The sequence below is a fragment of the Tachysurus vachellii genome, chromosome 8 (assembly GCF_030014155.1).
Source record: "Tachysurus vachellii isolate PV-2020 chromosome 8, HZAU_Pvac_v1, whole genome shotgun sequence".
Taxonomy (NCBI): domain Eukaryota; kingdom Metazoa; phylum Chordata; class Actinopteri; order Siluriformes; family Bagridae; genus Tachysurus; species Tachysurus vachellii.
In genome coordinates, this window is record NC_083467.1 from 11,749,002 (window position 1) to 11,763,944 (window position 14,943).

A 14,943-nucleotide genomic window follows, 5' to 3' on the forward strand; every position below is an offset into this window, starting at 1 on the left:
ATCACTCCGATGGATGTTCTTTTATTTAACTATGGAAAAAAAGCAACCTCTACAATTTGTCTAATGATCCTCATCTTGTTTTTTCTTTGCAACATGTAATGAACGTAGTGTTCATTTGTTTAGTGGTTTGACAACACACACACATTCTGACATTGTCTGTCACATACACACCTCTCTTTTTCTCCCTTTCTTCGTCTCACTGCTTACATAGCAAATCAGAATCAGTTCTGTTTCTGTGCTTTCTAAATGCTCAAGCTATTGCATAATTTTTATTTATTTATTTATTTTTAAATCCATCTGCCTGGCCTGCTGCCCAGCTTTCTTTACACATCAATGCAACCTGTCACGAATGCTTTTACATAATCTCGATTTTTCAGACGTTGTCGGAAATCGCGCTTAGAAGTGAGATTCTGATTGAAGGCCATTACAGTGTTAGTGTAACGTCCACGTCTTCATCTGTCACCTTTTTGTATGACAGCGCTGTATGTTTTCTCCAGGGTGCGGCCACTGTAAGAAGATGAAGCCTGACTACGATGAAGCAGCTGAAATCCTCAACAAAGAGGCAGATGTGAGCACACGTTTCCTTCCATCTAAAATTCGTGGATCTTATGGATCACCACATGAGGCCCAATAGGAGCAGGTTGACCTGCCCTGTGAAACAGATTTCCGTAATGTTCTGCTTCATGTGGAAAGAGAAGAAATAAAGTCACTGTGATTCAGAGAGCACAATGGCTACTGTACACCTAATGAAATGATTTCAAGTGTGAAATTGTAGGTTTAAAATTTAGAAACCGTAAAATGGCCTATTTGTTTGCATGATGCCAACTTAGAATGGCTTGTTTTAATTAAACAAAGAGAGCTCATAAAGCAAAAAAACAGCTTTCTACAGGTCTTTCGCAGTTCACGCCTCAGTTTTGCTTCAGTTTTACTTTTTTAAAAGGAATATGGCTGATTCACAAACATCCTTCTTTGGCTGTTTTTCTTGTTTGTGAATATGTGGATGGAGTGTGGTTCTGATTATCAGGGTGTGTCCGCTGAGTTAAAACCTCAGGGCAGTTTGAGGCCAGCAAAGTTACCAGAGCCTCATGTTGTCCCTGTAGTCTTTTTTGAGCCATGCAGAATGGCTTTCTTACCGGTGCTGTGCATTATCTAATATAGCCGTTGTGCTCCAGCTGCTACGCCCCTTTCCCTAGAGAGAGCTGAGCTCACTTATTTTTCTCATTTCTGCTTCCATCAGAATGAGAGCATCTGTGGTTCAGACACATTTATGTAGCTTGTAGTGAGCTTTCCTTTATTCAGTCACATGAAAAATATAAATAACTATATAACTACAAGACAAGCAGAAGTGACATTATAAATGCATAGTATTGCAAATGGATAGATAGAAGATTTTAGTGTCAAATCTTTAGGCTTTTGATGAACCACTGAACGGGCTCTTCAAGATCAGGCATTTTTCCAGACTGACTGACAGATGGACTGACAAAATGAGAGATGGACGGAATGACTGACAGCTGGACAGACTGACTGACATATGGACGAACTGACTGACAGATGGACGGACAAACTGACTGGCAGACAGATGGACAGCCTGAATTAACAGCTGTAGGGCGGACTGAATGATAGACTGTCTCGAGGACCGAGTGGACGACGGAGTGGACTGACTGCTAAGCGCACATCCAGTCTGCCATTCAGTCCTCTCAAGTATTTTTTGGGGGGATTTGGCTTATGTATATGGCTTTGGAAGTTAAATCTAAAGAGTTACTTTTTCATAAAATCCTTTCTTTAAGAAAGCAAATGTATTCAGTAAAGAAACAGAGAAACGTTTATTAGGGAACATCATTATTTTAAAATTTATGTGAGTACATTTTTTTCATGCTACACAATGTTTATTTGTTGGTGTGTGTGTTTGTGTGTTTCTTACCCAGTTATCTGCTGTAATAAATTACAAGCATGTTTGTCTGTATATATCTGCTTTAATACATAACATGCAAATTTGCAGCTGTCTATTGTACCACCCGGTACGCTCAGTAACATTTTCGTGAATTTTTTTTCCTCGAAGGTTTTCCCCAGAGAGTTGCAGCAACTCATTTTCTCAGAACCTGCACGACCTGAAAGTCTCGCTCAGGATTTAACTGTTTTCTCCTCAGTGTGCATGACTTTTTCTTAACCATAAAGACCAGTCAGTATTAAAAGGGCTTACACTGCTAAAATATGTGCTGAAAAGCTATTTTATAAATAAGGTTCACTGTGTGATGTGTCTGTTGCTGTATGTGTTCTCAGAGTCCAGGTGTGTTAGCAGCAGTGGACGCCACTATCCATAAATCTGTGGCTGAGCGCTTGAAGATCTCAGGCTTCCCTACTGTGAAGTACTTTGAGAAGGGCGAGGAGAAGTACACATTACCGCAGCTACGGACCAAAGACAAGATCATCGAGTGGCTGCAGAAGTGAGCTGTTTGTTTTTCCCCTCTTGGCATATTTACAGTATATATATATATATATATATATATATATATATATATATATATATATATATATATATATATATATATATGTATGTATATATATATATATGTATGTATATATATATATATATATATATATATATATGTATGTGTGTGTGTGTGGGTGTGTCACATTATTTATTTGCACGTAAAATATACAGTATGTGCTGCCAAAACTTCCAGCTTATTTGTTAATATTATTGTTTTTTTGCATAGCTATAATTTCTGATGTAATACGAATACAGTAATGGGAGGATGATCATCTTTCTAGCATCAAATAGGCACGGAATGCTCAAGTAAATGGTGTTGTTATTCTCCTGTCTGTCTATGATTTGTGTTTGTGCCTGGGGCATTGGGACTGCTCCGGAAAAGGTGATGCAGGAAGGATGAAACTCCCGCAGACCTCATGTTGAATCTTTGCCAATGCTGCCTAAGTTATACACAAATATTTGAGCCAAGTCATCATAAATACTGAGAAGGTGTTACAAAGTCTTCTCTGTGTTGTATGCAGAATGACCAGCTCAATAGTAGAAAGAAAAATGCATTCTGGAAAAGTATAGCAGCTCCATAGGTTTGTTTCCATATACTAAGGGCTCTAATAATGCCAAAGCTATTAACACTGACTCATTCTAGCTCAAGCATAGACTCTCAGTAAACTGAAGAGTAGCTGTCAAATTTTTTTTTTCTTTCTCTCCTCTTTTCACTTTTTTGCAGTCTGGTGTATGTTCACTGGTGCTTAACTTCAATCAGTCACCACCATGACTTTTTCCAGCCCCTGAGCAAAAAATGACTGTGCCTGTTCTGATCCCTGGGGGGTCTGTGGGGTGAACAGTAGCTGTGTGTGTGTCTGAGATATTTGAGCACCTGTGATGAGAACATTTCTGAATGAAACTGAAAAGTTTCAGGGCTAAAGCAATTGAAGAGGTTTTGCCCCCCTCTATTCATTATCCCCATTTCGCAGTTTTTAGACATTTGTTGAAGATAAGTGTGTGTTAGGAATCAAACCAATAACGTCAAGCAAAAACAAAAACAAACAAAAACAAAAAATTACAAAATATAATTATTAAAATATATATATATATAGGTCAAGCTTTTTCTTGACATTTTTTGCATTGCCATTAGTTATGTAATCACAGTGATAATGTTTATAGACACCACACCCATAACTTTAAGCAGTTCTTCCCCAAACAGATACCACAGTTTTATAGGATGTGTGTTTGTATGGTTTAGCATTACTATTTCCCTTCTCTGAAACTAAGAGGCCTAAATCTGTTCCAGCATGACAAGGTGCACAAAGCAACTCAATTGACCTCAACTTCACTGAACACCTTGGGGATAAAATGGAACGTGTCCCAGAGCTTCTCACCTGACATTACTGCCTGATCTCCCTAATGGCCACTAACTGTTCGTGATCAAATCCCCACAGCCATCTTCTCAGAATATTTGAGGTTATTTTAACAACAAAGAGGGACTAAATCAAAAATTAGATATTCAGCATATATATATTGGTGTGTGAGTCAGGTATCCGCTTACGTTTTAGAGCTATAATTCACAATGCTTTATTCAATTATATGAGCATTAGCTTATAATGCAAAGCTAGTATTTGTATTTAAATTAAGGAAATGTTTATTTACACTATTAATAATTGTTCCAGGTCGCTTTCTAAAGTGTCACACTGTGTAATGTAAATATTATATTGTGATTCTTTTTTTTTTTTTTTTTTCCTCTCTCTGTTTCTCTCAGTCCACAGGCTCCCCCTCCTCCTGAACAGTCATGGGAGGAGAAGCCTTCCAGCGTGAGTCACCTTGGGGCCGAAGACTTTAGGGAGGCTCTCAAGAAGAAGAAGCACGCCCTGGTCATGTTCTATGCTCCCTGTAAGTTGTCTGCTTTCCTAATGTCTAGACCTTGCGGTGTTGCGTGGCTGTAGGATCAGCATTCAATGTTTAGAGTTAAAATCCCATACAATTGGGGAAGTATCGGTTATGAGTAAGATTTACATTTACAGCATTTAGCAGACGCCCTTATCTAGAGCGACTTACTCTTTTTTTATCTCATTTTTATACAACTGAGCAATTGAGGGTTAAGGGCCTTGCTCAGGGGCACAGCAGTGGGAACCTGGTGGACATGTTCTAACCACCTTAACCACTAGGCTACCACATCCCCCACCATATACAACTAAGGCATTAGAAAAAGGATTAGTTATTTATTTATTTATTTATTTATTTATTTATTTATTTATTTATTTATTGTGAATATTGCTATTTAAACCTATGCTATGAAAAGGCTAATAATTGTGTTTAAAATGCATGATGAACTTTACTTACAGCAATGATACTATAATCATGTGATGCTCATATAATTAGACACTGCATGAATTTAAACCATAACTACAGGTTAGTGTACCATCAGTCGGGTATTAAAATGACACACTTCACAGCATGTTTTTTTAATTTGATTTTACTATCATTACTTAGGGAACTGTGCTAAATATTTATGAACAACAGAAAGCAGCAAAGGGGAAATAAATGAGCAAATGTGCTACAGCAGCAGTTTCACAGGTGCTGCTACGTCTTCAGCTTCCTTTGATAGAAGCTTCAAAGATTTAATGGAGAGCTTTCATTTTCCCTACAAAAACAGCACTTCCTTTTCCCTGTCCCACATTTAATATTTATGTGTAATATTAAACATCAATCTAATAAGGGATTTGTGTGATTATGCTGTTTTGTATAATGTGAAAACTATAATGCCCTCAAACAATTAGTTAATTGTTACTAAAGAGCCTTTATTGAATTAAATGCTTCTCTTCCTCTGCATTTATTTTACAACGGCTTGAAACAATTGTGCATATCTATTAAAGACTGCTCTTCAACAGTTCTATAGCCTATATTATAAAGGAAAAAGTAAATTATTAAAAGTAAAGCAAATATATTTCTTTAATGTGTATTGTCCTTTGTTCTATTTATTTAGCTGTCCTATATCTAATATAATGTAATCTAGATGTTTTGTCACTTTATGAACTGGGTGTTGGGGTAACCTGATGTAATTTATTACATCAAATACTTTATAAAATACTTTATTTTTATTCTGTGCTTTAGGTTTCTAAGCAAATTTCTAACTAAATATACAGAATGTCCAGTAAATTGTCTTTTAATATACATAGTGCAAACATTTTGCCCTGTAGATCAGAATTTAAAAATTAACACAGAAACACAATGAGTCCAATGTGTGCCTATTGAAAATGTTATATATTATCATTACATTACTTTCTATGTTGTGAGTATTTATAGAAAATTGAAGGCCACTGTGTTGGGTGGAGCATGAATAACAAACATTGTGGATGTATAAGATTACAGATTATTACCCATGAAGCACCAAGAAAAAAAAAACATCTAAAACATTCAGTTTATGTAATTATGATATTGGCTTATCACTTCAAAATATACTCCAATATTCATTACTTATAAGATAAGTAATACAGATTTTAATGTAGTAAACTTTTTCGTTTGTTTGTTTTGTTTGTTTTTTATAAACCAGTAACTCAAAAGTTTGGTAGTGTTAATTTCAATGTAATAAAATAAATCTATATCCCAGCATAACATCCCATAACATATTTATCCCATTGTTAGTCCTTGTTTCAATATTTTTTGTGCACATGGTTCACTTGTTGAACTGTTAATCTTAACCCTTATCGAGCATCTTCTAGATATATTTGTTTAAAATTTAGAACATTTGTGGATTACAATACACAAATACAATTTAATGTTGTTGAATGATTGTCACCATTTGCATGGTTGTAATAAGACCCTGTTTAATGGGATGCTGATGGTGCTGCCGTCTGTGATAGAACGTTTCAGGTATTTATGACCAGACAGATTTCTCCATTTACTTCCATTTTAAATATGACAGACAGAGAGAATGAAGGCCTTTTTTGTACAATCCTAAATAGCATCATAAGACAGTATTCATTAGACATGAAGGGCAAGTTGCTTCTAAGTGTTTTTGTGTTATTTGAATGTTCATTCTATGTGGATGGGAATGCAAGGTGAAATAGACCTGACGCAGGTCTGAAGGTCTGGAAATTTGTGTAATGGAAGCGCATGAGCCGATAGAAGGGTCAGCAGATTTATGCTTCATTATTCTAATGACTGCTGTACTTCTGAAATTAGAAGCCATGTTGCGCACACAAGCAGGCCTTTGTCTGGGACTCCAAGCATCATTAGTTTACCCTCAGGAGTCGTTTAAGTGCACTGGTTTGTGAAACTAAGCTCCTTCTCTTTAATGACTTTCATCTGAAAACCCAGATTACATCGGTAGCTAATTCTTGATTCTGATTGGTGTTGATTTATTTTCTGTAACAGCAGTTCTGATAGAAGTTCTGGCTGCAGAGCAAAACACAGGTTTTGATTAATCAGCTCATTCTTGCAGTAGTAACTTCTAGAACACCGACATTTATGGTAGATATATTTGAGTAATAAACTGCAAATGTCTGTTATTTAACAAGTAAAATATGTAATCCTAGTTATGGTGAAGCTTTATATCGGAAGGTGATTATTTAACATTTGTTAAGTCTCCAGTGTCAGCATTGTTATAGTCAAGGTTAAAGCTGATAACACACCATGTGATGCAATGACCCCAAAGAGCCTTGTCTTCAGAAAACTCAGAGGAAGTACATGATAGCCTTCACCCTCTCAGACTGGTAGTTGTCATGTGATGGAACAGACTTAACTTTTATTGGAATTAAAAGTTTATTGGCTAAATTGGGCAGAAAATCATAAGGATCCTTAAGAAAATTCATTTTTAAAAAATTGTTAAAAGGTATGTCATCCGTTAATCATAGAAACTCTAAGCAGTAGTAAATTGTAGAAATGGTATAAGAGGAATAAATCATGCTGTTAGAGGAAAATAATCAACATTGGGTTATAACGTCATCACACCATCCAGTCCTGGATTATTTTCCTCTAATATTGCTTCCATAAGTTTTTGTTTTTGTGTGCAGCTCAGATATAAAGAATGACAATTGTAGTAAGTGCTTGGAAAAAGGAATAAAAGCTAATATGAACATTTCAGGGTTTTTTTTCCGATCTCTTGAAATGCCTAGATGTCCTTGTGTTTTTATGTTCTGCACTTCTTCACTGTTATTTTTCTGTGGCTCTCTTGGCTATTTATGGCCTTTGCTTTGAGAGAAAGCATCACATTTTCTCTGTACTCAGATGAAATTCAGTTCAGTTGAAAGATGAAATGATTACATGCCTTTCTCTGCAGGGTGTCCTCACTGTAAGAATGCCGTCCCTCACTTCATTACAGCCGCTGAGACTTTCAAAGAGGACCGCAAGGTGAGACACCACCTCATGAAGAATTTTCCTTATCGGTTTCATTTTCTTTCTTTACTGTTTTTTTTTTGGCAGACGCTCTCCGTCTTTAATCGCTTACAATTTGCCAGAACTTTTTTCAAGGTCTTGTCTTTCTATGCCTTCAAACATTGTCATGCTGCTCTTTAGCTCTCCATTTTTTGGAATGTACGATCAGTATCATTTGCAATGTATGTGAATAGACATCTGCTTTTCATGTGTTTATCTTCAGCCATATTACTGGCACTGTGCTGGTATTCTAACTTATAAACTCCCCACTGACTTTAATGTTTTCCACATGAAGCCACACACTCTTCCTCTTTCTTTTGATTTTCACTGTCCAGTTCCTTAATTCTGACTATAATCTAACTACCTCATCCAATTTCACTCCAAATAGCTGACCTACCTCTGAAAAGCCTCTGAGAATCATTTGTGACTTTTATAACTTCATTCATCACTAGCTCCACACAGCAAATGTGTCATGCATGATGTCAGCCATCTTTAACCTTCTGATAGCTCTTAAATTTGAACTTGCACACCATCATTGCTCGATCGAGTAGGATTTGGAAAGTGTTTTTACTAAGGTAGCTGGCTGCTGAATTCTGCTCTGAATTCCTGTTAACACCCTGACCATTCTGGTTAATACCGTGAGTCTTGTACATAGCATTATTTATGTGAAGGTCTGTGACCCTCTACAGGAAATGGATAGAAAAAGCTCCATCTGCTGGTGCTCTGATGAGCTGAACCAGATAAACACACAAGTTCATTTGGCACTCAGTTGATTAATGTGGAAAATGTGCCAAGACTATTTCTTTATCAATAGAGCTAGATTCTGTGACAGAGCATCAGGAGGACTCTTGATCACACAGGAATAGGATTTAATTAAATTGTCTTAATTAAAATGAGAATAATGGCTGAGTTGTGCTTCAAAGACATTCGTTCCTGCATTGTTTGCTTCCATACAGTCTTTGCCTTGGTTTTCCCAGAGTTCATCCTTTATCTATTAGTGCTGCCTGTCTCTCTCTCTGACAAGTGTGCAGATAACAACCAAGTGCCAGACTTTCCATTCTCCTGGTTTATAATGCATCTCCTCAGTGTACTCTGATGGTACGTTGTGTTGTTTATAGCAAGCAAACAAGTGTAAGTGGCCCAGTTAAACACAAGCACCAACAGTGGGAAGAAATTGCTGGATTTAATGAGTAAACCTTTTGTAAGTTCCCTGATTTTCATTCACTGATTGAACTGAATATGAGCAAACACAAAGAGGTCTGTGGCTTACTTATTTCAAAGGCTCTTTGTTGCAATAGTAATGAGCCTGCTGTATACTAAGGCACATCAGGCAGTTTAATTAGCCGTATACTATGGCTCTTGTTTTTCTTAAAGCTGATCATTAGTGCCTGATGCACATAACAAGATCCTTCATTAATGATTTTTCTAACCGAGGCCACCTGATGAAACCAGTTTCCCCTTAGAGACCCATTTTACTGTTGCTCTTATCCGTGCATGTCCTAAAGCAAGTGTATGGGAATTGATAGTAAATTGGCTGATATTTCCACTCTGCTTTCTTATCACCACTGTGGAACTCTGATAGATATCCTCACTTTATAAATCTCTAAGGTTACAAATTAATAACAGATTAACTAAAATCATTATTCAGCAGTATGTCTTGAACTGCTTTGATTAGCCTGATCGTGCCTGACCCTGCAACTCCTACTGAATGTTCTCCTGAAGGTCTGAAAGGGTATTTAGGTATTTTCACCAAGTACAGTATGTGTTCCAGAAGGAGCATGCACCCATTTTCTATAATCCATGGCTGAGTGGATTATATGACCATTATCATGTTTTTCAAAGTCCAGAAACAGAATGTTCTTGACAATCTCAGAATTTTTCACATCAGGAATCTACCTATTCTGTGCTTGCTTCTGTTAAAAAACCAACACTGTTTTCATCAATGTCCTTTCTCTGTGTGTTATTTTTCTGAATGTGGATTGTAATTTCAGGAGGCTTATTCACAATATTAAGGTACTGGGGTTTTCACCCTGTCAGATCTGCTTGATGTGACTATAAAAGTTTAATAACTTGGCCCGGGCTTTGTCTTTGTCAGATTTTTAACTGAATTAATTAAAATTCCCATATGCTTAGAACAATGCATAAGACAAAAAGCTAAATATTGTGGCATCCATCCATCCATCTTCTACCGCTTATCCGGGGCCGGGTCACGGGGGCAGCAGTCTAAGCATGGACGCCCAGACTTCCCTCTCCCCAGACACTTCCTCCAGCTCTTCCGGGGGAATACCGAGGCGTTCCCAGGCCAGCTGAGAGACATAGTCCCTCCAGCGTGTCCTAGGTCTTCACCGGGGCCTCCTCCCGGTTGGATATGCCCGGAACACCTCCCAAGGGAGGCGTCCAGGAGGCATCCGGAACAGATGCCCGAGCCACCTCAGCTGACTCCTCTCGATGTGGAGGAGCAGCAGCTCTACTCTGAGCTCCTCCCAGGTGACCGAGCTCCTCACCCTATCTCTAAGGGAGCACCCAGCCACCCTACGGAGGAAACTCATTTCGGCCGCCTGTATTCGGGAACTTGTCCTTTTGGTCATGACCCAAAGCTCATGACCATAGGTGAGGGTAGGAACGTAGATCAACTGGTAAATAGAGAGCTTCGCCCTGCACCTCAGCTCTTTCTTCACCACAACAGACCAGTATATTGACCGCATCACTGCAGAGGATACACCGATCCGCCTGTCAATCTCCTGCTCCATCCTTCCCTCACTCGTGAACAAGACCCCAAGATACTATTGTATCTTAAGTGTTGGCCAATGTTTCACCACTGACAAAAAAGATGCCTTTATCACCATTACTCAGCTGAGGATGTTGGGGTCAGATCACAGGGGAAGCTATGATACAGCACTCCTGGTGCAGAGAGAGTTAAGGGCCATGCTCTAGGGTCCAACAGTGGCAGCTTGACAGTGCTGGGGCTTAAAGACCTAGTGTTGATTATTATTAGTAGTAGTAATAGTAATACTAATAGCAGTAATAATAATGGCAGTTCCCCCATGGTGACATGACACCATAGAGGGTGAATTCTAGCATGTCTGAGACGCGTGAATCTAGCCTCAACATCATTCTGAACTGCTGCTTAATGCTGTAGAGCAGATGAACACATTAAGTGTTAACTTAAGAGCACTAACAGCTCTCTTCACACATGAACTCACAGAACAGAGCTTACAATTGGTTACTGTTGCACAGCGGACCGTGCAATGGGTAATGTCATCCCTTCAGTTTCTATTGCGGTCCAGGACTTTTTTTTTTAAATAGCAGTGGCCATGATTCCAAAGATATCCCAAAGTTTGGGCAAACACTTTTCTTCTGCACCACTCGGGAGCCCTACCAATAACTGCAAATGTGATTTCATCCACCTCATATCTTAGCTCAACATTTTATTCAGTCAGGGATTTCCCAGTTGCTATTTTAGATAGAGCTTTGACTCGGATGTCCCAGCCAGTGATGCTATTAGTTTGACGATTATAAATCGCTACTAAATACTGTGGCCAAATTTTTGTGGACACCTAACTGAGACAATCATGCGTACTTTTTGAACGTCTCATTTTAAATTAGCCTTTACTCTTTAAGGAATATTTTGCATTAGATGTTGGATTGTGGCTGTGGGGATTTTTGCCTATTCAGTCACAAGACCATTAGTGAGGGCAGTTATTGGTTACAACCAAGAAGGGCTGTAGGTTTTGGTGTCCCAGAGGTGTTCGGGTCAGGGCTCAAGTTATTCCACTTCAATCTTTTGAACCATGTGTTTATGGACCCCGTTTTGTCTGCAGGGACATAGTCATGCTGGAACATGTTTGGGCCTCTTGGTTCCGATGAAGGAAAAACTTCTCACTTAGCCAGACCTTCGGACTGACAGCAGAAGGTCTGGACTTTATTAGCTATTATTGGTCAAGGACTGCCCAAGAGGGCACCTGACTGACAAAAACAGACCTGCAAGCCACCATTGATGCAAATTAATGAGTCTTAATCATGAACTTCACATAATTTAGGAAATCTAACTTTTAGTTTACTCTTATAAGTGCTCGTTGTCACAGTTGTAAAAATAACGGCTTCCTTCTTCTGAAGGAAGTTGAGCATTGTTTCCAGGTGGATGTTAAAAACAAGACACAGACATCACTCAGAAATCCTGTCGAACCAAACCGATAAGATGCCAACTTTGATGTATATGGCATACAATATTAAAAATTCAGACATTCAGCCAGTGGTTTGTGGGCATGAGGACTGAGGCTGAGCCTTGGTGTCCACATACTTGACCATATAATTGATCATTTTTTCCCCACAAATTAACTAAAGGGAGATTGTCGGCATTGTTGTAGTCCATCTGCTATATCATCGTCATCATCACATTCTTGTCCATGTGCTTGGTAAATCTGTTCCCTCCCTCTGCAGACAGTAATTCATTCTCTGAGCCCAACGTTTTATTGTGGGCTTTTTCAGATTAGGATGAGTAAACAGCTGGTCTATGGACAGATAGTGTAGTTCACATCATGTTAATTACAGCTTATATACCAGCACTTTATACACATATGCTGTCTAGTTAGCGTACTTAAGGGTTAATGCGTTGAGTATAGTTAAGTAGCTGACTGTGTTTGAATAGGGGTTACATGTTGATTCTGATTTTTCTTGTGACTTTTCAGATTGTGTATGCTGCTGTGGATTGCACCAAAGGGCAGAACCATGAGTTGTGTAAGCAGGAGAGTGTAGATGGCTATCCAACCTTTAACTACTACAATTATGGCAAATTCAGTGAAAAATACAATGGCGAAAGAGGGGTAAGTCATTTTGTTTCATATGTTTGAAGAGATGCAATTATTCATCAGGTGTTTGTATTTAATTTAAATGGTATCTGTTTATTCATGTCAATTCTACTTTTTATGTATGCATGCTGTTCACAGGAGGCTGGCTTCACAGGTTTTATGCGAAGCCTAAGAGGACGGGACCAAGAGAAGGTGGGAAAGCGGAAAGAGGAGCTCTAAGAATGTGGGTGTGGCTATAAACAGGGGAGGAGCCTGCCATTGCACTGTGACTGGGCAGGGACCTTCTAGCACTGATGCCACACACATGAAAACCTCAGATTAAAGAGAGGATATTTTTATACAGCCTTATGTTTGTAATACCAATGTTCAACCACAAGACCACTTGAGACTTGGCTTTTTCTTTTTTTTCTCCATAGACATTTTATGACAAGGACAATTGCTCCCAAATACTGTGACAGTTAATCAAACTACATCTTAAATCTATGCAATACTGAACACTCATTCTACAACTCATTTCCAGTGGCTTCTGTGTGAAGCGGTCACTTAAGCTACTTTTACATAAGTCACCCAAAGCTCTCTTTGACACTGACAGTCTCCCTAATATTTGACATTCCCACCTTTCTAAAGAGGTCCCACAATGTATACGATCACGTTTGAGAATTTTTGTACGGAAAAAAGTGGCATCCTGGATTAGAACGGCAATAGAAGAAAAAGGAAAATGTAGCTAAATTTGTGGCCTTAATTGTTTGAATGTTTTATTCCAGTGGTGCAGTGCACCCAGGACTGTAACAGAAAATTAGTGAGGCCAAAATACAATGGTGTTTGTAAGAAATTGTGTGCTTGAGCTAGTACAACTTTGTTCCTTGTATTGTTCCTTGTATTGAGTAATTATCATCTGTGGGAAAACAATTTAAAAAGGAAAAAAAAAAAGGAAGATTCCAAAAATATAATTAAACACTGAAGGGTAAACTGAGCCCCAACTTAATTGATGTATTTTTAATTTCTGTTTAACCTTAATAATCAGTTTCTATTCTTCACTTCAATATCGGATGGCCAAGAGCGCTAATAGAGTCAATTATGTTATGCAGTGCAGACCCAATGTGAATCCTTGTACTGCATAGTGTGCTGACATTTAGATTTTTATGATTAGTGCAGAAACCATGTAAAGGCTGAGAATGAGGACTTAATCTGTTCATGTCAGTTGTCTTATTCACTAAGTCAAGTTGCATAGAGATTCAGCTGGTGTAAGGGTGATTAATACTGCTTCATTACTGAATTTTCCATTTATCTCCACAAAGCGATTGTTGGATTGAATGACAGCCTTCACTTCCATATTATTCAAGGCTTATGAAATATTCAATCTATACCTTTTTAACAGGAAATTATTTTTAAGTACCTCTCATCTTGAGTTTCCCTTATATAGAACACACAACCTGAGATTAGAATTAATGACCAAAAAAAGAAAGAAATCCTTTCTAAAATGTGATTTAAGTGCTGCTTGAGTGCACGCTTTCATCTAACCAGTGTGGTAGTGAAGGTTTCAAAAGCAATCTTATTCATAGGTCGTACCAGAACCATTGCATTGTACCATATAACTCTCTGAGGCAACTTTGCTACTGTGTTGGGAACTCCCTGATCAAGGCAGTTTACCTATTTAATGAGCTTATCTGTAGCTAAACATCTTTTATTATTCAAGAGATTGATGCTTTTCATTCTGATTAAAGTTCTCAGGGATAGCAAAACACACTTTAGCTGGGTACTCAGAGTTTGTGTTACTGAATTCTGAATTGTTTACATTTGTCTGGGGGGGATTGGCAATGACAGGATTCGGTTTGTGAAGTTTTGGCAAATTATGGCAGAAAGTATTAACTCCATCGAGTCAAGGAAAGCACAGAAATATTCAGATGTGCTACATTTATATCACTCAGCCAGTCAGTCTTATTGCATCTGTAGCCAAGTGTAAGATAAAGACTGCTTGTTTCAAAATAGCATAGTTCTAAATACTTCAACAGGAGGGGAACCATCAAAAGATTGCTTACTGTAACTCTCATACTACGGAATGTCAGCTGGTGTATCTGTTTTCTGTCATTTTTGTGCTCCAGAAATTTCTATATCTGTGTCTATTGGGAAATCCTGCTTTATCATATCCCAAAGGTCTCTGTGTCACATTGATGCCAAGAAGTCACTTTCATCTGTCTGAATTATGCACCCAGCCATATGTACAGTTTTGGCCCAGTGAATACACACAATGGAAAATAAAAAGGCATACATTTCCAA

At 38.2% G+C, this 14,943-nt stretch overlaps 1 protein-coding gene across 2 annotated transcripts in view; it reads left to right on the forward strand.

Moving 5' to 3' along the window:
* Positions 1–14,943, forward strand: part of pdia5 (protein disulfide isomerase family A, member 5) — a 45,422-nt gene extending 30,479 nt beyond the window's left edge. For both annotated transcript variants that reach the window (XM_060876271.1, XM_060876270.1), the window contains exons 12-17: positions 498–568; positions 2,281–2,444; positions 4,245–4,375; positions 7,764–7,834; positions 12,547–12,681; positions 12,805–14,943. In XM_060876271.1, the coding sequence (XP_060732254.1) occupies positions 498–568; positions 2,281–2,444; positions 4,245–4,375; positions 7,764–7,834; positions 12,547–12,681; positions 12,805–12,885 (653 nt within the window). In that variant the 3' untranslated portion in view covers positions 12,886–14,943. The remainder of the gene's footprint in view (positions 1–497; positions 569–2,280; positions 2,445–4,244; positions 4,376–7,763; positions 7,835–12,546; positions 12,682–12,804) is intronic.